The sequence below is a fragment of the Strix uralensis genome, chromosome 22 (genome assembly GCF_047716275.1).
Source record: "Strix uralensis isolate ZFMK-TIS-50842 chromosome 22, bStrUra1, whole genome shotgun sequence".
NCBI lineage: Eukaryota > Metazoa > Chordata > Aves > Strigiformes > Strigidae > Strix > Strix uralensis.
In genome coordinates, this window is record NC_133993.1 from 10375415 (window position 1) to 10401529 (window position 26115).

Here is a 26115-nt window from a genome sequence, read left to right on the forward strand (position 1 = left end):
GCGAGAAGCGGCTGGGTCTCGCGAGAGTTGGCGGGTGCCCCCCTTGGACGCGGAGCCGTTTCGCTTTGGGAAGTGAGCGGGGGGCGGCGGCGGGGCCGGGCCGGGCCGGGTTGGACCGGGCAAGGGGGGGCGCGGGCGGCGGTGGTGCCCCGTGGGCCTTCCGGCTGAGGGATCGGCGCGGCGGCCCGCGGGGCCCGGACGCCCGGTGCTGAGGGAGCGGGGAGGGATCGCGGGCCCAGGCCCCGCCTTCCCGGGGCGCCCCCGCGGCGGCGCTGCCCTCCGGGCCTGGGCCCCTCGGATGAGGCGGTGAGGCCGGTGGCCTTCCCCCTCCCCTCCCGGTTGCTGCCACCCCCCCTTCCGCCTCCTCCGGGGCCTCCAGCCGCCGCGGGGCCGCGCTCCCTGCCCCGCTCCCCATGTAGGAGGGGGTGTTGGCGGCAGGGAGGGCTGAGGCCGGGGTGAATGGTGCGAGGAGCGGGCGCGGAGGAAGTTTGAAGTTTGGGGGTTTTGGAGGATTGCCCCCCTCCCCTCTCTCGAGCACAGTGGAGGAGGAATGCCAAATCCGGAGAGACATGGGGGCAAGAAGGATGGGGGCGGCGGGGGGTCCTCGCAACACGCGCCTGGCAGCGGGAGTTCGAACAGCAAGGAGAGGCACCGGCTGGCCTCCAGGCACAAGAGGCATAAGTCCAGGCACTCCAAGGAGTCACCGCTGGCAGCCCAGGAGGCAGCAGCACCCTTGGGCGCGATGATCAAGCCGCTGGTGGAGTACGATGACATCAGTTCGGATTCGGATACCTTCTCGGATGATGTGGCCCTCAAGCTGGACAGGAGGGAGAACGAGGAAAGGAAAGCGGACAGGAGTGAGAGGATACAGAAGCACCGGCACCACCAGCACAAACGCATTCGTGAGCTGATGAAGAGCAAACAGGCGGAAAAAGAGAGGAAGTTAGAAAAGAGCCTGGAGGCATCCAGCAGGTCCGGGTCCACCAAGGAGAGAATATCGGGCTCCTCCAAGAGGCTCCTCGAAAGCGAGGAGCACCCCAAGTCACTGTCCTCAAAGAGTAGCAACAAGGAGTCCCGGTCAGCCAAAGCGCACAAGGAGAAATCCAGGAAGGATCGGGAGCTCAAGTCCAGCCACAAAGAGCGCAGTAAAAGCCATCGGAAAAGGGATGCTCCAAAAAGTTACAAAACAATTGACAGTCCGAAGCGGAAGTCCAGAAGTCCTCACAGAAAATGGTCCGACAGCCCTAAATTGGACGACAGCCCCTCAGGAGCCTCCTACATCCAGGAGTACGATCTCAGCCCTCCCCGCTCTCACACATCCAGTAACTACGATCCCTACAGGAAGAGCCCCGGCGGCTCCTCGCGCCGGCAGTCCATCAGCCCACCCTACAAGGAGCCCGTGGCTTACCAGTCGAACACGCGCTCTCCCAGCCCTTACAGCCGGCGACAGAGGTCCATAAGCCCCTACAACAGGAGACGCTCCTCGAGCTACGAGAGAGGCAGCGGCTCGTACAGCGGGAGGTCACCGAGCCCTTACGGCCGACGCCGCTCCAGCAGCCCTTTTGCCGCCAAGCGGTCTGTGAGCCGAAGCCCCATCGCCAGGTGCGTGCTCTCCACGTGGCTTTCCTTGCCCTGGGGAACGGGGAGGTGGCTGGGGGTGGTTGGGGTCGCTCTGGGCATGGGAGGAGTTAACCCCCTTCCTCATGTCGGTGGGGCCCAGGTCACTGGCTGCCTGACTGGGCTGCAGAGCGATTTGTGTGGAATCGCTTTGGTTGGGTTGGTGGCAATTCACTTTAAAATGGTGTTCGCGCTTTGGGAGGCACCTCCCTGACTGGCGGAGGGCAGCGTCCATGTTGGTTCTCAGCAGCGCGGCCGAGGGCTGAATGAGCTCCTGGGATTAAATTACACCCACCTCTGGAGGTGGCCCCCGCAGAAGGGCCGAAGGCTCCTGGGGAGGGTTGTGCTCTGAAGGGAGACGGAGCCGTTCAGCTCCTGGTGTGGGATCTAAGGCGCTTCCCTGGCAGGAAGTTCAGCCAGGGAGAATGTTTTCACCTGTCTCTGGAAGCCTTTACCTGTTTACTACGTGTGGGAGCTTGATCACAATTTTTGGGAGGGTGGCTTGTTTTGAGTGTATTTTGCTCTTTCTGAACTGACTTGTCTTTTCTCTTCCCTTGAATTAGATGACCACATGTAAACTCCACCTTCCTGCCCTAAACTTGCTTTTCTCAGTACTAGAGTTTCTTGCTTCCATTCTGAAATCGGGGCATTCTGGAAGGGCAAGTAGGAACCAGCTGTATTCTGGCTTAACTATAACTTTCTCATTTTTTTTCTTTGGTCAGTAACCTTGCTACAGAAGGAAACTATTATTTGAAGGTAGTTCTGCGTGTTTTATTTCAGATGTTTGTTAATCGTCCTGTTACATGCACGAACACATAGTCTAATGTTGATTCTTTTTTTTTCTAGCTTCAGCTTATGTTAAGTGAGTTTCCAGTTGTCACCACGGGTGCTGTGGAGCTTTGGTTGTAGCTCCATGGCAATTAAGATGTGACCTGGAATGTAATCGCTATAGAAATGCTCTGTGCTGTGTTAGCTGTACTGCATCCTCTGCTCCAAACAGGAGCTGCGAGCGAAGAGGCTGCCTCCAGAGCGCATTTATGTGATCAGCAGTTCCCAACTCGGGGCTTTTGGAATTTGGCCTTTGTTACTAGAGCTCTTCTCATTACTTCAGGGATACCATCTTCCATAGTGGGCTTGAAATAGTGCCTTTGTCCTTGCCGTGAGAGAGGTGTGTTGGGTTTTTGGAAGCTGTTACGTAAAATCTACTTACTCCACTGTGATTTTACATAGTGAAAATTTCCTTCAGGCTGTTTCTCCTCTGCCCTCTTTTCTCTGGGTACACCTGAGAGGTTCTGAGGGATAGTCCTTGATGTTTTTCTTCACCTTCCCCTCAATCCTTTTTGCCCTGGTGGCACTGCTCTTGCATGTTATTTGCTAATTAATGCTTTTGGAAGAGTGAGAACATGGTAGTAGAAAACGTGTGTGTGTATATATATGCACACACTTCATGGTGTAATTGTGTATTATGGCACCTGCGAAATGTCCATGTTCAGCCCTAACCAGGCAGAAACCATGTGGAAACTGGAGTGATCTATAGAGGCGTGTTTCTCCCACCAGGTTGCTCCACTTCCCAGGAGAACCTGAAGCTTGCTCTTTTTGTAAATGGCTAGTTGCTTCTGACTTGAGAAATCAAGCAGTTATCTCTTCCTGATCTTAATTATGGGAGCAACTTTGAAGCACTTTGTGCTGCTTCCCTGAACTTACATACCCACGTAAGAAACTCCTTAAGGACATCTTTGCCTCACTGACAAAGTGCTAGACCCCAAACCAAAATAGATTCCAAAGGTTACTTACTGTTTACGCTCAGCTTGTACTGAATTCTGACTTCAATTGATAACCTGCTACTCTCTTTTCTGGGCAGATAACTTAATGACTGTGGTGTTCTTCTAAAGCAGAACAAAAAAATATGGATTATGCTTTCAGAAAACATCCACCTGAAGTGATTCTAGTAAAGGGACAGAGGGAATTTAATGTGTTTTCCATACATTAGGCAAACTGTAAGTTGTAATTCATTGTTGGTTTTGCTCTGCTGAGCTTGCAGCCTGTACGGTGAGGCACTTGGTGTAAGTTCATGGTCAAATGTCTGCCCAGAAGCCAAAGGTGGGGCTGCCCCTCTGCTGATGGCTGCTGAGGAGCTCACCTGAGGGAGGGGGCCAGCTGAGCCTTCCTCGCCAGCTTCCCCGGAGCCAGCTTTGGTTGATCTGCTGCAGAGGAGGGTGTAAATGGAGGCAGCTGACTTTGCCCCAGCGTAGCCTGGGAGTGACTGCATGATCTCTTCTGTTGGCTCCTGCGGAGGGGCAGGAACAGTTTGGGAGAGAAAACGTCTTTAACTGGCACACTCACTTAGGCAGTGAACATCAGACTGGCTTAAATTCTTCAGAGGAGGTAATGCAGGCTTTTCTGGGACACTGAATTATTTCCACTGACTGACAATACGGTTGGGGTTTTTTTTGGTGCCTTCTCTGTTTTCTTTAATCTTCACGTCCGAAATACAGTGTTAGGAAACTGAATCAATGTGCTGTGCTGATTGGAGAAAATACAGAATGTTTCCATTTCAAATGGCTGTGCAAGACAACTTGCTCTCGATTTAGGAGGAAATGAGGATGATTTGGTCAGCAGGGAAAATAACAGATGTGGCTTGCTGTTCCTTGTAGCAACTGTTGTCATTGCAGCTAAAACTAGAAGAAGAAATTCCAGAGTTCAGCTCGCTGAAGGTGGGTTGTGCTCTGTGCTAAGTATAGCAGCGAAGTGTGAGGGTGTGCACGTGCTGTAGTAGTGGCCGCTGTTACGCAGATCCTTGCCACGGCAAAAGGTCATCGGGCATTCATAAATAAGAAACGTTGGCCTTCTGTTTGAGCTTCTTTCCTGAGCAATTAGAGTGCGGGGTACGCAGTCAGGCTTCCCAGATAGGAGTTTCCACTTTACTCTTAACTTCGGTTGTGGCTTGGAGCAGGTAAAAGATTTTGATGTCTGTAGATGTTCCCAGGAGTTTGTACGGTGGGCGATAGGGAAGTGTGTAGATGTGAGGCTTTGTTCTGCCAACGAGTCAGGGTCACCTCTGCTAATGGCTGTTAGCTGTGGTCGTTTTCAGCATGAGGAGGTCTGGAGGGCTCTTCCAAAGACCATTCTGATCTTCTGTTTGTATCAGTTAAATTAATCTAATAATGCTTCTTAATTTGGATTTTTAGATGAACCATCATCTCTGACTTCTTTATGTTAGTTCAGTCGTCATGGTTAGTATCTTGTATTTCTAGTTTCCAGTGCTAGAGACAACAAGGTTTTTTTAACCCCAGAGCATTTTTATCCCAAAAAAGAACTGCCTGTGTGCCTGAGTTGCCCCCATCTCTGATAATCTTAGCAAGGTAAGCAAGCTGTAGAGCGTTCCCTTAACACACATTAAGGGTGAAAGGAGTAAAAGTGCTAATGAACTGGCTGCAGGTAAAGCCCCAAAAAGATCATTCCGGAGGATGGGAAGAATATCTTCAAAAAGCAAAATCTGCCTGTCCATCTTCTGTCTGGTTGCATCTTTTTGGAGATATTCAGCAGTGATAAAAGCAAGTGTTGCAGTGGGCGACTGCCCCTCAGCAAGCGCCGTAGTGCTGTTGGGGCTGTTGGAGGTGAGATTTGTGGTAGAGTGGTCTGTTACTGGTTGTGTTGATAGAGCTGGGAAAGCAGACAAGCTTCTGGATGCGGCGCCTTTTTCAGGTCTGACAAAGAAGCCGTAAACACCAAGCTGGAAAATGGGCTCAGAAACAACAGCTCTTTGTATAATAACTGTAGGTAATTATCATTAGACAGCTGAAGAGAAAAAGTGTGAGTGGTGCCTGTGGAGCGGTGAAGACTACCAGGAGGGGGAATAAGGGGGTTTAGTCCTGGTGGAACAGAGGAGCGCGTCCGTTTGCTGGTGGAAGGTCGGGGAGTCGCCCCCAGCCCGCGGAAGTGCTGGGTCTGCGGTGCAGCTCCTTCCGCAGCAGCAGGAAGGGGTCCTGTCTGCACGCCCCACCGCTTCCTCCAGAGTCACCTTTCCCTCGCTTGTGTCCGTGCAGGTGGCTTTAGTGGCTGCACTATTAAAAATAAGGTAAAACTGGACTTTTGGAGAAGTTTACTTGATAGCAGATCGGCTGAGTGATCTTGTTGAAATGTTGCTCTGCAACCAGTTGAGTCGGAGTAACTGGGGCGCTCGTCACGGGGGAGGATGGGAGACAGGGAGCAGGAAACGGAGTATCACAACATCTTAAACAATCAATCCTGAAAGAACTGCAGTAGGGAATGCTAACCCCAAAACTATTTGTGGTTGCAGTAAACTACATCCTACAGGATTCATTAGGAATGTTTTCCTTTGCCTGTAAATGTCTTTGAGCACAGTGAAAACGTAACGGCTTTTTCAGCTCCTGGCAGCTTTGTGCTGGGATGTGGCAGGTGAACTGTTATCCCAACGGTGAACTGCGTCTGAAACCATTCATTCATTAAGCAGAAACCTTGGAAAAAGAGACAATCCTGAGGTAGCATTCCCATCGCAGAACGGTGTGTTAAAGAGGAAAATAGTTGAGTGACTTCACTATTTATTTTTTTTTTTCCTCCTTCTGGTTGTCTATTTATTTTGCAAGTCTAAAGGTAAGGACTACCTACGGCCGTGGTGTTCTTTGACCGCTGTTAGCATGAGGTTTGGGGTTGTACTTACTCGTGTGAGGGCAGGATGCTTGTGCTTGGAGTAGCAAGGGGAGAGGGTTCAGGTGAACTCCACACCACTGTGCAGCGAGACCCTTCGCCTCCAGGGCAGGGTCACAACTCTTGAAGGTGCTGGTGGGGTCTAGCCAGGAACTTTGCATTGGTCTGTCTCAGTTACCCAGTTTGTTTTCCAAATGTTTGTTGTCTCAGGATAATATTCATTTGTGTAGCACTATAAACAGTTTAGACCTTGCTGTTAGTTGTGTCTGAGTACGGTTGCAAGCGAGCCGGCAGCTGCTGTGTATAAACCTGCTTGCTGTTAGGTGTGTTTATACCTTCTGTGGAACTGTGTTTTGAGAGAATTCCGTATTTTCAAAACGAGATATGTTCCGAGTAATAAATCACAGAATAAAAATATAAACTTTGAGCTTATTTTCTCTTGTACTATTCATAGGGTCTGATCTCAAAATTTCTCATTTTCCTGTTGGCTCACCCAGCTGAGCGCCCATCAGAGCCCACCACACGTGCAGTTACAGGACGCTGTCTCATAACCTGCAAAGTCCTAGTTCCTCCTCAAGTGGAGGAAACAGTTCAGTCGTGTCAGTTATTTTGATGTGGACACTGGAAGTACCAGTTTCCAGTTCCATTTTATTTTTTATCTTGTTTCCACGCCAGTCTCCGGTGAGCCTGTGGTGGTTACTGTCTCCTGACTAGGTTCACCCCGAGCTCGCGCTGTGTTCCCTGACGGTGGGGGGTGTTTCCTGCCTTGCTTGTTGCTTGTATCACCACACAGATTTTCAGTGTGTTTTTTTTTTTTTTATTTCTGCATATATACCTAATTTAGAGCCTGTTTATTGTAGAGGAAGGCTGAGACCCTCTGGACATACCTCAAACAGAATTAAGATTCCTGTTGTGTTTTTTTTTTTTTTGTCTCCTCAATCACAATATGCAAATTTGAGTTCTGATGATAGTAAAGGAACCAGGGGGAAAAATTAGCTTGAAGTGAGATGTTTCCTGAGGCAGCATTCCCATGAGGGCAGTCATATTTCATCCGTTGTTTCCTTTAAAGTTGTACATAATTACTGTGAAAGATTCGTAAACTGCCAGCTCATGCTCTCAACTGAAGTCTTCTGTTCAGTGCGTGCCTCTGTGATCTTGTCTTTACCTTGAGGCTTGTCCAATCTTGATCCCTCGTTTCTGTCTTAACAGTGTGATAGTGAGGGTAGTCCTGACATTGGAAGGCTGGATGATGAACTGAAACTTGTACTGCTTTAGTCAATAAACTCATTTCAGTAGCTTTAGTCTCTCCTGACAGGTGTTATGGACTCTCTGAACTTAGTTGACAAATAATGGATCCAGATTATTTTCAAAGAGAGCTGTTGATGTTGGTGAGTAGCTCAGAGGCTGAGAGATGCTTCGTTTCACTTACCTTCTCCCCATTCTCTCCACAGGAAGTCTGTGAAGTCCCGAAGCCGGAGTCCTGGGTATTCAAGACACTCATCATCTCACAGTAAAAAGCAGAGGTCTGGGTCACGCAGTCGCCATTCCAGTATCTCACCGACAAGGCTACCGCTGAACTCCAGCCTGGGGGCAGAACTCAGCAGGAAGAAAAAGGAGCGAGCGGCAGCGGCAGCAGCTGCAGCCAAGGTGGATGGGAAGGAGGCAAAGGGCTCACCTGTTTTCCTCTCTAGAAAGGAGAACAGCTTAGCTGAACTTAAGGAGTCTGGAACAGAATCTAAAAAGGCCATCAAAACTGTTAAATCTGAAAAATCATCTTCAGATACAGAGTTAGTTAATTTACTGTATACGAATGCAGAGACTAAAGCCCCTGCAGAGACAACAAAAATCAAGGCAGAGGAGAACTCTGAGAGGAAACATCCTGTTCCAGTTAGAGATTCGAAACAGACGGGAACAAAAGACTTGAAGCCTGTAGCAGCGGTAGAGGACCTCCTATCTCCAAAAGAGACAGACACAGCAGAGAAGGAGATTCCACCCCCACTACCCTCAATAAAATCACCTCCTCCGCCTCTGCCGACAACCACGCCGCCACCTCCCACCCCGCCGTTGCCGCCTTTGCCTCCATCACCTGCTGTTCCACCTTTGCCACCATCCCAACTGACTCCCGTTCAGGTCCCTTCTTCAGCCCCAACGTCTTTGCCATCCTCCTCCCACCCAAGGACGTCTACTTTATCCTCTCAGGTGAACTCTCAGTCCTCTGTCCAAGTCGCTACAAAAACACAAGTGTCTGTGACGGCTGCTATCCCACACCTGAAAACTTCAACGTTGCCTCCGCTTCCGCTCCCCCCTATTTTAGTTGGGGAAGATGACTTGGATAGGTAAGGTCACACGAGAGCATCCTGTTTGCATTTAAAAGCAAAACATTGAAGTAAACAGATTTTAGTTTGGCAGTTACTAGCTTACCCTGCAGCGTACGCTGAGGACTGTGCCGCTGCTATAAATGCCTTCTTGCACGGCCGTTCCTGGTTTTGGCCTTGTCAGCTCTATGTGGAGAGTTTTATGATCCTGTGCAGGTAGTTACATCTTACCTCGGTGAGAAAGAGAGGGTTGGCTGCTGTTTTAATGCTGGTTAGTAAAAGTTACGCATCACCCTTCGTTCATATTTATGACAGGAATGAAACACGGATCCGAATTATGCATCCCCTTGCGTTGCAGCCATTTGCACAGGCTTATTTTGAAATTGCTTTTTTGTTTAGTTCCTCCAAAACCTGTACTTAAGTAACAGGAAAGAGCTTAACAATTCCAGTAGAAGAACACAAACCAGAGTTATTTCTGTTCCAAATTCATCGAACGTGCTGGCCATGCCTGCGTGTAAAAAAAAATGGCATTGGTTTAACTTCAGTATTGTCTCAATTACTGAATAATAAATACAATCCTTATTGCTTAAGAAGTAGGTATTGTTTGTTTGAAAAAGAGTTTGAAAATGAAAGAGTGAAACCACACCTACTTCAACTTTCCATTTCCTATCATTTATAATCAAAACATGCAGACTTAATTCTGTCCTGTGGTTGTAGCTCTCGCTGCTCTGGGTCTTGCCTGGTGGTGATCTTGGCTTCTAATACGAACTTGTCTGAGAAAAAACCTCACTGTGGGGTTTTTTTTGGTGGGGGGAAGAGGAGAAAGGAACAGAACATCCAGAATGGAGGTGGAGAGGAAGAAAAACAAATTAATTTTTTTTTTCCCCTTTTGTAGCTGTTAGTATGTTGTAGAGCTCTTAACATAAGGTCATCACTGATAGGGGTTTTTTTCTACTTGATCTGCTTAGCCTGTAGTTTCCTAACAACTTCTGTATCTTTCCAACTGTCACTAAAGGTGGTTAGTAAAGCATGGTTTTTTAATGACTAGTGTGTTACACGATAGTTATGACTTGCTATAATTACCCCGTGGCTTTAAGTGAACACAGTATGTTACATACTCAGATTCATTTAATTGATTTTCATGGTTTCTCCTGGTATCGATGTAAATTAGGGTAATGTTGTCACTGCCATCCACGTAAAAGTTGGGCTTCTGCATGTTGATGTTGCCCTTCCTAAGCTGTAATGTTGTTCAGCAAATATCCATGTAGTTTAAACGTATCTGTGATGAGCAGTAGCTATTAACAGATCGCAGAATTCTCCCCACTCAAATGCCAGTCTAAGCAAGATTCTGCTGCGTGATCCCTTATTTCCAGACACAGAAATTGGCCTGTAAATACTGTATTTTATTTTTTTAGCTGTTCACACCTAAAGCACTTTTTTTTTTTTACTACCCAGGTGTGGCTTAGTTTTCCCAAAGTGTGTTTTATCTCTGCCATCACTACGAACTTAGGAGTGTGGGCGATAATACAGCTGGTTGCTAAGCTTAGTAAATGGATTTACGGTGACTTTTTCCCGATAAAAGGACGGGAAATCCCGCTTCATTTTGCTGAGGCTAGTGGCAGTTGCATATGGCACTGGCTGTACAGGAGTTCACTCTTAATCAGCTGCCTTTGTATTTACGAACAAAACTTTTCTTGGATAAACTTTTGTTTTCGTTATGCTGAGACTGGGAGAATGCTCCAGCTCTGGGACCGTGGTGAGCGTAGGATTTGGAAACGTGCTTTGAAATGACCAAGTACAAAACCGCCTCATTCGATGGGAGACTCTTTAACTTGTCTTGATGCTTGCCGAGCTCTCAAGACTTACCATCTGTCTGTAACGCTTCTAGACTTGGCAGCAGTCAAGGTGTGTCGTGGGTCGCTTCACCTAGCAGGAGGAGAGGAAAAGCTGTTGAGGAGCGAGTGGTACAAACTTTGGCCGTGTTTGGCGTTGCGCTCGGCAGTCGCATCGCTTACATAGGTTCCTGGGAACATCTGGTTGACTGTTTGCAGCACTAACAGTTAAAAATGCAGACCTGACGGGTCACATTCCTGCTATTCAAGGGGAGGGGAGGAAGGGAGGTAGCTTCTAGGAGTCTTTGTCAGGCAGCTGGTGTTCGCACTTTGTCATTTTTCTGCTTGGGCAACTCTGAAGGGTCTGTTTGACTTTCTCACTTTGAAAGAAACGCCTGGTGAAATTGTCCAAGCGTTCTGGTGGTAATTAAAGTTATAGTGACCATCTAGTAGCACTAGTGCTGATATGCAAATCGATTAACTAAGCTGTATGTAACTAAGCACAGATAACAGTGTGTCAGCGAGAAAATGGAAACCGTTTGGCAGGTGGGAGAGAAGGGACCTGGTGGAAGGCTGGGCACCCGCGGGTTAAACCTACAAACACACCCTCGCCCTCCCCAAGAAGTCTTGCAAATAAGTTGGCTTTTGATTTGTGTCTGGAAAAAGGCTGAATCTTTCTGACAGGGTCAAAGGGCCCAAGCTTAGCACATATATTAGATATTTAAATACTATCAGGAACAAATTAATTGCCAATTAGAAGTAGATTAAACACAAAGTCAAACAACTGCTGTTTTTGTTACTGTGAACGTTCAGTCTGTAAGAACTGGATGTTAGATCAGTGCTTCAAATACACGTACGAAAGCCGTAAAGAAAGCAAAGCCTAGCTGATCTGCTCGCTTGGAACAAAGCCTCTTGCCTCCCGCGTGCGGGCTGTCTAGACCCCGCTTTGAAGAACCTCTTCTGAGGTTTAACATGGATTCTCCTCGGTGAGGTGACCCGGCTGGGTGTCCTTGTGCACATTAAGAATTTGCAGTTAATGGGGTGAGCTTCAGGCCGTGCGGCTCTGCCAGTTGTGGTGTTTCTAGGCGAGGGACCGCTGGTAGCAGTGCCCCTCCGTGCTGCTTCCCCCGCAGCTCTGGGCTGGCGTGACCTGCGCTTAGTTCTGCGCTGCCTGGTGACTCCGTAGCAGTGGGATAACGTTGCTCCCTCAGCTTTTAGAGATGTCAGAGCTCTGTGCCAGGATAGCATCCTCCTTTGTCTTCCTTGTTTCTTAACTATATTTCACAAGAGATTGTCCTGCAGATTAGGCAGCGTCTAATAAAAAAATTGGGAAAACGACCTACTTCCATCACTTCGTTTATGCAGAGTTCTCCGTGGTGAAGCGTTAGACTCGGTGATGCTGACAAACAGCAAACCTCCTGCTGCCTGCCCTAAAAATGAACCTTGGAAGGTTGTTCGTATCTCTTAATCTTTTTCTTTTCCTGGTGAAGTGGAGATTTGCGTGGAGAAGAATTCCTGACTCTTCAGACCCAGGAATTCTCCCCGCTGCGTACATGAGAGACACGTTAGGTTCTGCTTATGAGACTCTTGCCAGTCTAAACCAAGCGTCTGATGCCATTGGAAATTTGATTTTTTTTTTTAAAAAGGAAAAAAAAAAAAAGTCGCCTTCTGGTTTCTCAGCAATTTTCACAAGTTAGAGCTACATTTCAGTCCTTGCTAAGAAGTTAAAAGTTACTTATGTAGAGAGATTTAGTTGTGGGTTCGTATTTATAGTGGTCCTTAACAAGTCATGCATTTAATTTCATTACAATAAATGGACTAAATAGAGGAAGTGAGGGTCAGAAAGTGGGTGCTGGCTGATAACCTGAACTGTCTTACAGGAAACTCAGAATAACTGCTTATTTGTGCAAATTGAGCAAGTTCTAGTTGCAGAGAGCTGTGTGTTTATTTGAAGACAGGGGTTCAAACCTAACACTTTTCTCTCCTGATGTATTATCATTTGTAAAATTTAAGGCTGTTTTGTTTTATACTTGGCTATGCTAATTTTGGCACTTAAACTTGGGCTCCTAAACTTTACGTTCTCAAATAGAGAGCTGTTGTCCTACAGTAGGCTTTTTTTGTTTGTTAATTGGCTGTTAAGTCTGACTTTTGTATTGTATTAACTTTTCGGAGTTTAGTCCAAAAGAGATTCTTCCTCCAAAACCTGTGAAGAAAGATAGAGAGCAGAGACCACGACACTTACTCACGGACCTCCCGCTCCCTCCAGAGCTCCCTGGAGGGGACCCGTCTCCTCCTGACTCCCCGGAACCAAAGGCAGCCACACCACCTCAGCAACCGTTCAAAAAGAGACCAAAGTAAGGCTGGCTTTCTTTTTTCCGGCTTTTTTGAGTTGTTAGGTTTTCTGTTTCTTCACGCAGACGTCAGTGTAGGTTTCCAAAGCTGTAAGTCTCGGTGTGTCCCCCAGCTCTCCTAGAAGAGCTGACTGCACGCTCTGTGTGGAGACGGCGCTGCTGAACGTGCAGTCGTTTTTGAAATTGAATCTGGCAGCTGCTTTGCCAGCTCTCAGCAGCCTCCCCACCGTTTATTGCACAGGGAGGACACTTAACATGCACTTACTTATAAATCTCTAGCCAGACTTGGTTCAGTTGTATCGAAATTCTGTTGTCCCCAGACTCGTCTGAGTGCTGTCTTTACTGAGGGAAGTGAAATGTGGAGAAAGCAGGTTCATATTTCTGTTTTTTCTTAGGGTGTATTACCTGTTTCCTGTGGGTTGTTTTGTATGTGGGCCACTCACAGTTGAAGGCCACTTGCCCCATCTATTTGAGAACTAACAGTACAGCAGTTTGGGAAGAGGAGGTTGTGTAAATTGTGCACCCAAACGGAGCCTACGTACGGTTCAGGTGTGGTAGTGAAGCTGTGACAGATTCTGTTGTCCCTTTGACCATTTCAGGGGTAGAAATTGCTGGAGTGTGTCATATTCCATCTCCAGCCACCTCTGCCCCGAAAGCTTCTCCTCGTTAGATTGAGCCTATAGCCTGCAGGCCAGAGAAACCTCCTGGTGAGTGTCCCTGTATAGAGCTCGTGGTGCTTCTAGGGGTTGCTTATTCCAAACAGGAGACATACACCTTTTCTTCATGCACGGTTGAAGTGTTGCTCACGTTGCACGGTATCTACAAGTCCCCCTGATAACAAAATTTATGCAGTTGTCAAGGGAGCAAGCTGCCTTGGCGTTAGTACACAGAGCGCTAGCTGCACTTTGTTTTAAACAAAAATCAAATGTCCAGTGTTTCTGCCAAAGATTTCAAACCCTGTTTTTTGTCCTACTGTAGCATAATTCTTTGGTGTTTTTTGGATAAAAATACCGGTTTGCTTCTCCTTCAAGCTACTCTGTTAGAAGTATGCAATGAGATAGTTGTAGAAATCTGTGTAGCTAACCGCATGCCCCCTCCAGCAGAATGCTTCTGCCGCCTCAAAGTCTGTGGAAACGAGGTGGCATCATACCCACTTCGCTTGTCTTCCCCCCTCTTTGCACTACTTATTTCCCCAGGAGGGGCAATGTATTGCTCGTTAGCTGTATGCAGCTGATAAATGCGTAACCAAAGTGAAAAGATCCGATAGTGAGAGTGTTCTGGCTGGCGTGCTTTAGTGTCTGAATAAAATAGAAGGATAGTAGTCCTGTGTAGCAGTGCCTGTATCTGGAGTTGTTGAGATTAGAGAGCATAATTCATTAAACTCTGCTGAACACTCGCTAGGAGTGTAAAGACGGGGTGCCTGACCTTTGCTTTCTGTTTTTAGGGTTCAGCTTAAAACAGTCGAACGGGCGTTTGGCTGTGGGATGGCGGGTGAGGTGGAGCACTCGGGTGTCTAACGGTCCTCTTCCCTCTTCCAGAATCTGTTGTCCTCGGTATGGGGAAAGGAGGCAGACGGAGAGCGACTGGGGGAAGCGTTGCGTGGACAAGTTCGATATCATTGGGATTATTGGAGAAGGGACGTATGGGCAGGTGTACAAAGCCAAGGACAAGGACACAGGTAAGTGGCTTCAGACTGACTCCACTTCTTTAAGGCCTTGTTCCTGCAGGTGTGCTTAAAACCCAGCCCAGCGGTAGCGGTGTTGCTGGTCAGTGACAAATACCTGTAGAACTAGAAATGGTTCCAGCCCTGGTGTAAGTGTTTACATCAGGTGTTTTCAAAAGGGGCAAAAGAACAGAAGCTCTGAAATCCGAACTGAGTGCCCAGCTGCCCTCTCTGCCTGTGGAATCGTGTGCCCTGTGTGTGTGGTTTGGTGTCGGGTCTGACGGTTGCGGTAGGTACAGCTACAGCAGCTGTTGATGCCGGCTGAACCTCTGCTTTTTCAGTGTGCCTTTGTCAGAGTTTATTGTAGCAGAGCTTGTGAAAGGGCCTGGAGTGGTTTCCGGGGTAAATTTATGGTCACCTGTGTGACTTTCCTCTGGTGTCACCTGTCTTGAGTTGTTGGTGTGATAACTTCTGACAGAGCGATTTAACAAAAATTAGTAGGGTGGTAACTAAAGCAGGCTCTGCTGTTTCTTGCTGGATGTCGACTGTGCTCACAGCTGCTTCCAGCTTCCCCCTGTTAGCAGTGGTGTGTGCAGGGGCTGTGACACTGGGTCCTTTGGCAGGTGAACTGGTGGCTCTCAAGAAGGTGCGACTGGACAATGAAAAGGAGGGCTTCCCCATCACGGCCATCCGCGAGATCAAAATCCTTCGGCAGCTCATCCACCGCAGTGTTGTTAACATGAAGGAAATTGTCACAGACAAACAAGATGCACTGGATTTCAAGAAGGACAAAGGTAGTATTTGCTGCAGGGTGTGGTTTTGATTAGCCAAAGAGGTGATGCAACTCCAGTTGTTTATCCTTAGTGTAAAACTAAAAAATCTAAACTCTGAAGTAGATTTTCTTTTTTGCATTCCTCCTTCATACATAGTTCCAGCAAGTTTGGCATCTGGATTTGGCCTTACATCAAAGGATAGATTCCAGTCAAAATGATTTGTCGCACTGCAGGGCAGAGGTAGACATGGACTTCAAAGGATGCATTGCATTCCTGTAGAGTCACAAAAGAGCTGTCTTAAAATTAAAAAAAAAAAAAAACAAACAAACCCCAAGCATTTACAGGGTTACTTTTAACACTGATTAGTGGCCACAAACTTACTAACAGTAAGTGAAAAGTTTTCTGTCCTCTGTCACTGTGGAAAAAGGGTGTTCTTGCATCCCACTACCTTTTGTTTGGGGCCTTCTCTTCCATGAGAGAGACGGGAGCAACACAAACGTCAGCGGAAGCCACGCATAGCAGTATCCCTTCAGCAAAGTAGCTTGAAAGAAAAAACAGATCAGTAAACGTGACCAGAATTTCAGAGGAATTTATTTTGGGGGCATATTTTGATTTCAGATATCAGCTTGATGCATTAGAGGGGCTACTTAGTTGGTTTGGGTTTTTTCTCCCCTTGAGGGGGAAAAAAAAAATAATCTAGGATGCCCAGTAAGCCCTAAATATCACAAGACTGCATTAAAGAAAACTGTCCACAGAACATGCTCAACAGTGCACAAAAAAGAATATTTCAACAATTTAATCTACTTTCATTCCTCCTTTTCCTTTGTCTCTCCTCTCTTGTCTTAAATCCTTTCTCTCTTTGTTATACCAGGTGCCTTTTACCTTGTGTTTGAGTACATGGACCATGACCTAATGGGGCTGCTAGAATCTGGCTTGGTACATTTCTCAGAGGACCATATCAAGTCTTTCATGAAACAGTTAATGGAGGGTCTGGATTATTGTCACAAAAAGAACTTCCTTCATAGAGATATTAAGTGCTCCAACATCTTATTGAACAACAGGTAACCTGGGAGTAGATACGCTTCTGTCCCAGCTCTTCCCTGCGCTCTGCCTGGGCTCAGCTGAGAGCACGTCGTGCTCTTCACCCTGCCTGTGCTTGGGAGCAGTAGGGGTTGATCCACTGCAGGAACACAACCCTGCGTGTTTCCACCAGGGCTGTAATTAAGCTGTAATTAAGCAGTGGCTTTCCTGGGTGCTGCTGCCGGCTGAGGACACGGCTCCTGCCGCAGAGCCCTCGCAGCCTCCTGCTGAACTGCTGGGGGTAGCACCGCTTTGCAGCTCCTCACAGTTCATTTTCTTTCATGTTGACTTGAAGTAAATGGGTCTCTGTGTACGCTTGGTCTCCATGGTATTTTGGCAAAAATACTGTTTATTGGAAGTGCTTGTAGCAGAGAAACCATTGAGGGTTAAGGTAGGAAGCAGCAGTTCTCCGTGAATGCTCTCTCTTCTTTAGATAGCAGTGTTTGGCAGTAACGTAGTTTATCACAGAATATGTAAGAATTATTCATTCGCTGTTAATTCTCAACTCTTTATCTGGATATCCATAACAAAACTTAGAGCTGCTGAGAATAATACTGTGCATAATTGCATCCACATGTCTGGATATACATCTAAAGAATTTCTCTGGAACATGGGCCTTTTGGGGAGGGTTTGTGATAAAGATGAGACTGAATTATTGCTTTTTTTTCTTTTCGCTTCTTTGAAGCATTAAATAGGATCTGGAAAATTAAGTCAGACATATTCAAAAGTAGTTACTGCAAACATTGCTTTGTTAGGCCTTTCTACTACATGGGAGGGGATTTCCTTACCTTTTACTGCTTGCAGCCTGGGAGCCCAGCGGTGATTCAAACCAGTGACTTGTTTTTTGTCTTTCAGTGGGCAAATCAAACTTGCAGATTTTGGACTCGCCCGACTCTACAGCTCAGAGGAGAGGTGAGGCACGGCGGGGTGGAGGGGTGGAGGAAGGGGGAAATGGTTTACCTAGGTGGGATGAGCTCCTTTCTTCTTAATATCCACGTAGTCCCTTCAAGTGGAAGTCCTGGTATTGCCTGAGAAATGGTTTCCAGTGTAAGTGGTATAATGCAGCTCCAACCGTTGGAAAAAGATATTCCTGGCTGGTATTAATAGCTCTTCATTAGGCAAACCAGCTGATAAGGAAACAAAGCATCTTCTCTGCTTGCCACGAGCCACGTTTTGCTCTGCGATCAGTCACTATTCAGTCATGGCAGCCTGCTGCTGCCTGTTGCAGGTCAGGATTTTTCAGTCCTGGGTACCTGCAGCTTTTACTGTCTTGTGCCCACAGGCAGACCTGTAAAATCTGTCATATCTCATCAGCTTTATTGAGCTCGGGCGGGTGCTGTGGAAGTCGGGGCACCTGAAAGCCCCCTGCTTCTACTGACATTCCTAACTCTGCAGTTTGGAAGCACAAATTACAGTTTGTAAGGGGTTTGTGGCTCTTGTCGTCAGTTTACATTTGTATCTTCCGTTCCAGCCGTCCATACACAAATAAAGTCATTACATTGTGGTATCGACCTCCAGAATTGCTGCTAGGTGAGGAGCGTTACACACCAGCCATAGATGTGTGGAGCTGTGGGTAAGTGCCTGGTTTGTGTCTCTTGTCCTGTTTGGGCTGTGAACATCAGCACACGAATCGAATAGTTCTGCTGGAAGGTGGCCTTTGCTTTGTGCTAGTTCCTGACACTGGATCTGTTCCAGCTACGCGAAGTGTGTTGTGATAGTGTAGGACTACTTCCAAAATTCTGTGCTTTGAGGAAATAGGTGTGTGTCACCAAACTAAAGCTATACCATTTAGCAAAAACTCCTAGAACGAGACTTTTCTTGGTATCGACGTGTGAGAGCGTGAAAGGTCTCTGTCCTCGCTATCTAAAAACCAGAGCAACCAACCTTTGGTAATGATGGACCACGAAGATCAGAAGGGGTGACAAGTTTACTCTGTGCTGGTCATAGCTTCAGGGTATGGTTCTAATGACCTAGTAGAGAGGTTTTCTGTAACCTCTTCAAATTGCTCCGTCGCCTAATTTTTTCAGCCAAATCTAGGAAACATTTTAAAGTAGAGATTTCAGGTTTCTAGTAGTGTAGGGAGCCCCGTGAGCGGGAGGAATCTGGGCAGTTCAGCCACAAAGACGGAAACTTTTCCAAATGATTCAGAATCAGACTCTCGAGGATTCAGCATTTAGAAATGGGCCTGGAAGTCCCAGAATGTGTGCTTCCTGTTGTGAGACTCCCAGGTAAACTTTCAGCAGAGCTTAGTACACAAACAACAAAGGTTGGTCAAAGTCAGGCCCTGATAATTACTTCTGGAAACTTGGGCTCTGCGGTCTGCTTGCTGTTGGGTGTCCTGTGCCAGATGAGCCCAGTTCCAGCAGACAGGTGCCCGTGTCAGCCCACAGCTATATTTGACACCAATTGTCATTCCTGTCGGAGGCTTAAGGGTAGATGTTAAGGCCTGAATGAGTCAGGGTTGTCCCCTCCCTCCTCTTCTTTCCCTTCCAGCTGTACAAATGTCGTGTGCGCGTACGAACGTTGTGCGGACAATGACAAACAATAAGCTACTGGCAGCTGAGGATACTTTGGGCCAGCAGATATCCCTCAGTAACGCTGAAAAGATAAATGGGCTGAATCTGGAGGAAAAATGAGATGCCTGGCTGTTTTTCTTGTCCTACTATTGACACATCCTCCTTTCCCAGCAAAGAGTTAAAGCGTGAAGCCTGTGACATGTTAACCAGCCTACTAGTGAGTGTTATTTCCCAGCTGCGTAGAAGTGGTGACTCTGTACACATAGGTTAGTTTGTCAGTTCTCAACTACAAGCCCTGATGCAAATAACTCTCCTCAGGCAAACCTGCTTCTGAACAGAAACGCTGCAGTGTTCAAACGATCATCCCAAGGGTTTGCTGTCATGACCTCTTGCTTTTCCTCTTTCCAGCTGTATCCTCGGGGAACTGTTTACAAAGAAGCCTATTTTCCAAGCCAATCTGGAACTGGCTCAGCTTGAATTAATCAGGTAAAGCATTGCACATGCATGCCTATGAGAAGAGGTACTGCAGGAACTGCTCGTGCACACAGTCTCTGTGTTATAAGAGGCCTCTTTCTCTAATCTGCCTGCAAAATGGGACCAGCAAATGACTGTAACTGCAGATGGGAATAGTTAGGCATTTAGGTGTCCATGCCTACCATCGAGTGTGTGGCTGCTAATGTATGCACCCTCAGTAAACTTTGCTGCTGTTAGTTAAGTGCAAAAATCATGAACCTAAATTACAGCTCACGCTGAAAATGCATTGTGTTGGATGGTTTATAAACTCAAGCATTTTTCCTCTTCCCGATACCTCATTTTTAACCTGAGGGTTATCTAATCTTTATTGAAGTGTGCCCAGACCCTGGTTCTTGGTACAGTAAATTGCTTAGAAAGGAGACTTTTTCCTTCGGGTTGGTGACTGTCCTCCCCCGAGCTGCACTCCGCCAGCTGATCGTCCTCTGCTTCTCTGGTTCTCAGCCGGCTCTGCGGGAGCCCCTGTCCAGCGGTGTGGCCAGATGTCATCAAGCTGCCCTACTTCAACACTATGAAACCGAAGAAGCAATACCGAAGGCGCCTGCGTGAGGAGTTCTCCTTGTGAGTTTTGGTAGAAGAGAGGATAAGTGGCTGCGTGGGGGTAATGGCCTTCTGTTACATTGTACGACTCATCTGCTCTCCTTTGGCTCTAGTCTACCTGGCAGGATAAAGCAGTGCTTCCCCTCCTTGCCTTCTGCCCTCGGGCAGCCCTCTCCAGGAGAGCTTCTCCCATCTGGGAAGGCTGGAATTGGGGTTGTTCTCCCCTTTCTAAATATCCGCTCTGCCGCAGGTGTCTGCTGGAGGGGTGTCCTGCCTCAGCAGCTTGTGGCACTTCCAGCTAGGGTCTGCCCCGGGAAGCACCCCCGGGAAGCAGGGTGGCATTCTCGCGGCGCTGAGGCCGTCTGACTCCAGAGATGTGCTCTCTGGGGGGAGAGTATAACTGTGCAAAAATCCTCTGGGATTTGTGGCAGAGTTGCTCTTCATAAATAGCAAAAATTAGACTGAAAATATCGCGTATCTGGTGTCTGTTCTGGTGATGTCTTCGAGCTGCTGCGTCCCGTGGTAATAAATCTGGACTGCAGGGATTTCTCTTAGGGCTGAGAGGTCTCTCTGAAAGCAGGTTCTGCCCCGGTCAGAACAACCCCTTAACCCAGCCTTATTCCAATTCTCTGTGCAGCATTCCTTCGTCTGCTCTCGACCTGCTGGACCACATGCTGACGCTAGACCCGGGCAAGCGCTGCACAGCAGAACAGGCCTTGCAGAGTGACTTCCTTAAGGATGTTGACCTCAGCAAAATGGCACCTCCGGAGTAAGTCCCAGCTGGCATCCTCCACCGCAGTGGGCTCTCTGCTCGTGAGCTTTGGGAAGGAGCCACTGCCTTGGCCTTGGGTTTTTCTCAGTCAGAATTAAGTTACGATTTCTTTTCTCGACTCTGCCCTTGCATTTTGTCATATGACTGAGCAAGTAGCTCTTCCTGTGCTGTTGGTTTTCTGCCTGATAACAGGCTGGTTTTATAAAGCTCAGTTTAATGCTTGTAAGGTGCTCTGAAACTCTTGGAAGACATGCAAGAGTAGCATGTAGCATATCCCTGTCCTCTGTGCCCTGGAGGACTGGCCAGGCCTCATCTATGCTGCTTGTTAATTGACTAGAAGAGTGGCTGTTGAGCAGTACCACACCGCAGCTCTTTTCTCCCACTCCAATCAGACCGATTATAAAGCTCCGCTCTAGCCGCTTTGCGTGCAAGCGTGGCAGTAGCTTTTGAGTCCTCTTTCCTTCAGAGTTCCTAAAGGCAGCTGCTTTCTTAAAGCCACCGGCCTCTCAAAGCTTGGCAGACTTGGCTCACCGGGGCTTGTGTGCATTGTAGCTAACCCAGTCCATTCAGAGCTGAGATCCCAGTGCAAATTAAATAATTTGCATGCAATTATGCTGCCTTTCCTGGTTCTAGGACTCGCCCCTTCTTGGTTTAATAGTATGGTTGCAGTCAGGGGAACATCTGTGCCGCTTTTACGGCACTAATAACTTTCTGTGGTCTTTGAGGATTAAATTGGTTTTCTTGCCATGTTTCCTGACAGCGAAGTGTTGTTCTCTTCCAGCCTTCCCCACTGGCAGGATTGCCACGAGCTGTGGAGCAAGAAACGCCGACGGCAGCGGCAAAGCGGGATTGCAGTGGAGGAGCCACCGTTATCAAAAGTTTCTCGGAAAGAAACTACCTCTGTTACAAGCACAGACCCTGTCAAAAACAACAGCAGTCCTGTGCACCCACAGCCTGCCCAGCTCAAACCAGAGCCTGGTGCTGGAGATGCAGTAGGTCAGTGCCCCGTCGGGTCTGTGAAAGGCTCCTCCTGACGTGGTACCTCCCTGCCCTCTCTGCTCGGGGTGTGAGAGGCTCATGTCTATTTTCAAGCCAGTCTGGTTCTTTCACCTCTATTTCTACAGAAAGGACATTCCAGAATCTTCCTATCCTGACTTTTTTTTTTTTCCTTTTTTTCCCTCTGCTGTAAAAACTATTGGCTGCAGAGCGTTCTGGCTAGCCTTCAAAAGTCACTCACTGATGAGCTGACTGTGAATTTGTTCTATGAGTTACACTATTGGTTCAGAAGCATGCTTTCCCCCAGGATAATGGAAGGAGTCGTTAGTCACTTAAGCCAGCAAACTAACAGATAATAGGCTGGAAGGTGCAGCCATGTAAAGGGTGTGCAGATGAGCTGAAGTTTTGATCTTATTGATCAAATTATACAAAGATTAGGCATGGGATGTAACAGGCTGGTGGGCAAAAGTGTGCATTATTGCACTTTCCTTGTTGCGGAAAAGATCACTTAGTCATAAAGTCTTGCAGGACCAAGACTTGTGCACGGTTTCCAAACCTGTGACCAACCTTCTGTGTCTAGAAAATAGTTGGAGGGGAGATGTTTTGGTTCCTGGGAATGCAGAGATACACAGAACTGCCCAGACCATGCTGATTGTTCTGTAGAAGCCTTATAAAAACCCAGATATGGGCTAAAGCTTCCTTTGTGTCAGATGTTGTACTGACAAGTAACAGGGAAGACAGTTCTTGCTCCAGGGAGTGCACAATCCATGTGTTCAATGAAACATGGCAGATGGACCAAAGGTGGTGGTTGGATTAACAAACAGCTGAGAAAAGTGAGTGTCACGTTCTTAGTTGCCTACCAGCAAGAGAAGCTTAATTCTAAGCTTCTAAAACCAAACCTTTGCACCCTTCTTCCCAAAAAGTTTGACTTGGAGTCATCATGAAGGGACAGCTTTGTCACTTGTCACTCAGGAGGCTCTGCCCCAGCGTGGTGCCAGGGGAGGTGATGCCACTCAAGGGTTGGATTTTAGACTAACCTGGATACTTGCGGGTCAGGACAGAGTCCTCTGATCCCAGGCCAGCTCTCAGCAAGGAATTGCTTTCTGCTTGACCTAATTTCTTTTGCTGCATCAGCGGAACACACCCTTCCTCCCTCCCAAACAGCAGCTTATCCCTGGAAACCCGCTTCCCAGGGCAGGAGGGAGTGCTTTACCTCCGCGGGGACCCGGGAAGATGTGCTGCCCCCATGGCCACCCCCAGTGGCCACCAAAGGGGGCTGAGGGCTCCTGCTCGGCATCGCGCGTCCTCAGACTCGCTGCCGTAACCGGTGACATCCACCGGTCTGATTCTTGGGGTGCCCTCGCGTAGCTAACCGAGGTTTGGCTCAGCTGGGTAGATTTGAGGGGGGTGGCGAGGAATTTCCCTGGGTGGCTAATGGAGCAGTTCCCTGCTGTAGCCTTGGGCGAGTGCAGTGTGTGCGCAGTACCACGGGGTGCTGCTGCAGCGCTGCTCAGAGCTGATCGCAGCTTTGAGGGGGGCAAACTGCTGGTGGAAAGCTGAGCAAACTATCCAGGAATCCTCCTCCCAGAGCCTCAGTGCCTTCCCGCGGCCCGGGGGACACGGAGAAGAGGTGTTTATTGGTATGTGCTGTGTGGTGATTACAAAGCCACGTGGCCCAGCTTCGCTTCACCTTCCTGTGATGCTGCTCGTGTTTCCTGCAGGCCTTGGAGAAATCACCCAGCAGCTGAATCAGAGCGAACTGGCTGTTTTACTGAACTTGCTGCAGAGCCAGACTGATCTGAGTGTCCCCCAGATGGCCCAGCTGTTGAACGTACACTCTAACCCAGAGATGCAGCAGCAGCTGGAGGCTCTCAACCAGTCCATCAACGCTCTGACAGAAGCCACCACTCAGCAGCACGAGTCTCAGGCGGCGGCAGCGGCGGCGGCAGCAGAGGAAGCTGTGGAGGAGCCGCCCGCGGAGGCCCAGCTACCGGAGGAGCAGGCGACTCCAGAAGCAGCCAGTGCTCAGGGAGATATGCAGAACGTGCTGGCCGTTCTGCTGAGTCAGCTGATGAAGAGCCAGGAGCCTGTTATCAGCCTGGAGGAGAGCAACGGGGAGAAGAGCAGCGAGCAACGGGGGCCGAGGAAAACCCCTACAATGCACCCGGAGGAAAGTACAGGTAATTAATCACGAGCGTTGCTTGTGCATCTTGGATGCTGTGCACTTGTTTGAACAATTAAAGTATCCCAGACGAGTGCCTCGAGTTTAACTGCGGCCTCGAGACATTCGAGTGCTGTGACAGAGGGTGTGGATGGGAGGAGGAAAGGTGCTGGGTGCTAGAACAGGGTCAAGCCTCAGATTTCAAGACTGAGAAAGACACTGACCCGCTCCCTGCGGTAAGTGCTGGACTGCTCGGGAGGTTTGAACAACTGTAAAAAGCCCAAACACAAAAATGCTTCCTTGGCTTCGCATCTCCAAAGCATATGAAATCTGTTAGTGCTCCACTGTGAATGGGTCAGTGAAGATTAAAGGTTTTGGTTGTTGCCCAAAAATGAAAGGGAAGCTTGGGGGGTCAGCCCTACCTCTAATACCCCCAGTCATCAGTTTACGCGTTCAGGTAGTTTTTTTTGCACAGGACGTTGAATCTCTGTGGATTTTCCCATCTTATTGCTTGTCCCAACTCTCACCATTCCCTTCCTGCCCTCTCAAAAAAAAAAAAAAGTGTGGAGATGATTTTAAAGAACATGAGAACTGAAATACTGGAGAGTGCTGGGAGGGACAGTGGCAGTTGTGTGTGTAAGGAACTCGCACGTCCAGCTCTGGTGTGCCCCGTTACACACAGAGTTGACTTTCACGAGTCCTGAAACTCAGCGACTTCTGAAGTTGAGCCAAAGGGCTGGTTCTTGTAGAGCAAGTAAGAGGCATGTTTAAAAGACCTGATTGTATCAGTGAACTCGTGGATTTCCTTTCCAAAGGTGAGTGTAAATGTCTCCATGTCTTTTGTTTCTGTTGATTTTTTGAATTATTAGCAACATCCTGTGACGACCTCACCCAATTCTAGAAGCGCCTCCTGAGTATGTCTCAGACTCTCCAGGGAGCCTCTTTTGGCCCGATACACAACTCCTCTGCAATGTAGCTGAACGTGCTGTGTTCTCGTGCCTTCAACACACCCGCCCACCACAAGCCAGTTGTGATCATGCTTTTTTTTTTCTTTTTTTTTTTTTTTTTGCCCTAGTACTGGAAGATAACTAGGTTATTGTAGAGCAGATTCAATTAAATAACGTTGTTCTCTGTTTATAATTATTTTAAATGATATGCTGTCCCCAAATCAGCTTGGCTTTAAAATTACCTGAAGATTGTTTTCTGGATTTAAATACAATCTAGTTTTAAAGTGGACTGACTGATACGGGTGGAGGGGTGGTCCTGGAAGACTACTGGTTTTCACAATAAAGTTTGACCTTTTTAATAACCAGTTTTGCAAATGATTTGAGGATCTGATTCAAACAAGGTGTCCGTGGCCTCTTACGTCATCGCCAGTAATAACTTTAATCACCGTGTAGCCGCTCCTTTTGTCGATGAACGAGACGGAGTCAGTTGAGTTGTGTTGCTCTGCAGGAGTCAGGACTGGTTTGGGGAGCGGAGCCGGCGCGTGAGGCACCGGGAGCAGATCGGGTCCTGCGGGAAGCCGCAGCCCCCCCCTCCGCGGTGTCACTTCTGGTGCCTTAGCAGGGGGAGGGCCGGAGCTCTGCTCGCCTTCCCCACCGCCTCACCAGGCTGCTTTGTTCTTCCTGCTGGCTCCAAAGCAGTAACACAAAGTAGTAAGAGCGTGGCGAAGGTGGGGGTGTGCGAAGGGTGCTTTTGTTCCTGCTAGGAGGGGTCCTTTGGAAACCAAAATCCGTGTCACTTCAGGTCTCATTTGCGGGGGGGGGGGGGCTGGGGGAGAAGGGGACGGGGCGGGCAAAAGGATTTTCTCGTGCTCTAGGACACAAATATTTGGGGGTTGAGATTGTTTTGGACCGTGGGCTGGAAATGTCATTTGTTTAAAAAAAAAAAAAAAAAAAATCAAAAAGCAGGGCCGGCTCTGGTAAGGAGCAAAGTGGGGTGACACGAGAGGGTGCACCCACTCCCTTCAGTCCATCCTGGGTGCAGTCAGGAACCGGCCCGTGTGGGTTCGGGGTTGGGTTTTGCTTTTGTGTTTTTTCTAAGCCGTCGGGGCACACGCTGCCGCCGAGGCCGGTACCGGAGCAGCGAGGTGCCGCGGGAGACCCCGCTTTCGGGGAGCGTGTGCTGTCGTGTGGCTCCACATCTGGCTCCTGCTCGGCGTTAGCCTTTGATCCGAGAGCAGGAATTCCCTCCACGGGTGCCCATGTGTTAGGACAGCTGTTGCCGACTAGTTGGGAGCGTGGGGGACGGGGCGAGGACGGGGAGAACGTTAATGAACATGTGCATTGATCTTGCAA

The 26115-nt window shown here is 48.3% G+C and overlaps 1 protein-coding gene across 4 annotated transcripts in view; it reads left to right on the forward strand.

Moving 5' to 3' along the window:
- The first annotated feature begins 121 nt into the window (after positions 1-121).
- CDK12 (cyclin dependent kinase 12) overlaps positions 122-26115 on the forward strand; it is a 29976-nt gene continuing 3982 nt past the window's right edge. For 2 of the 4 annotated variants that reach the window (XM_074891987.1, XM_074891988.1), the window contains exons 1-13: positions 123-1602; positions 7737-8621; positions 12610-12786; positions 14322-14461; positions 15070-15240; positions 16091-16280; positions 17155-17211; positions 17771-17872; positions 19224-19301; positions 19791-19907; positions 20524-20655; positions 21440-21654; positions 23376-23834. In XM_074891987.1, coding sequence (XP_074748088.1) covers positions 551-1602; positions 7737-8621; positions 12610-12786; positions 14322-14461; positions 15070-15240; positions 16091-16280; positions 17155-17211; positions 17771-17872; positions 19224-19301; positions 19791-19907; positions 20524-20655; positions 21440-21654; positions 23376-23834 — 3775 coding nt within the window. In that variant the 5' untranslated portion in view covers positions 123-550. Of the gene's footprint in view, positions 1603-7736; positions 8622-12609; positions 12787-14321; positions 14462-15069; positions 15241-16090; positions 16281-17154; positions 17212-17770; positions 17873-19223; positions 19302-19790; positions 19908-20523; positions 20656-21439; positions 21655-23375; positions 23835-24684; positions 25138-26115 lie in introns of those variants that run through there. The other 2 variants (XM_074891990.1, XM_074891989.1) reach the window with 2 other exon arrangements.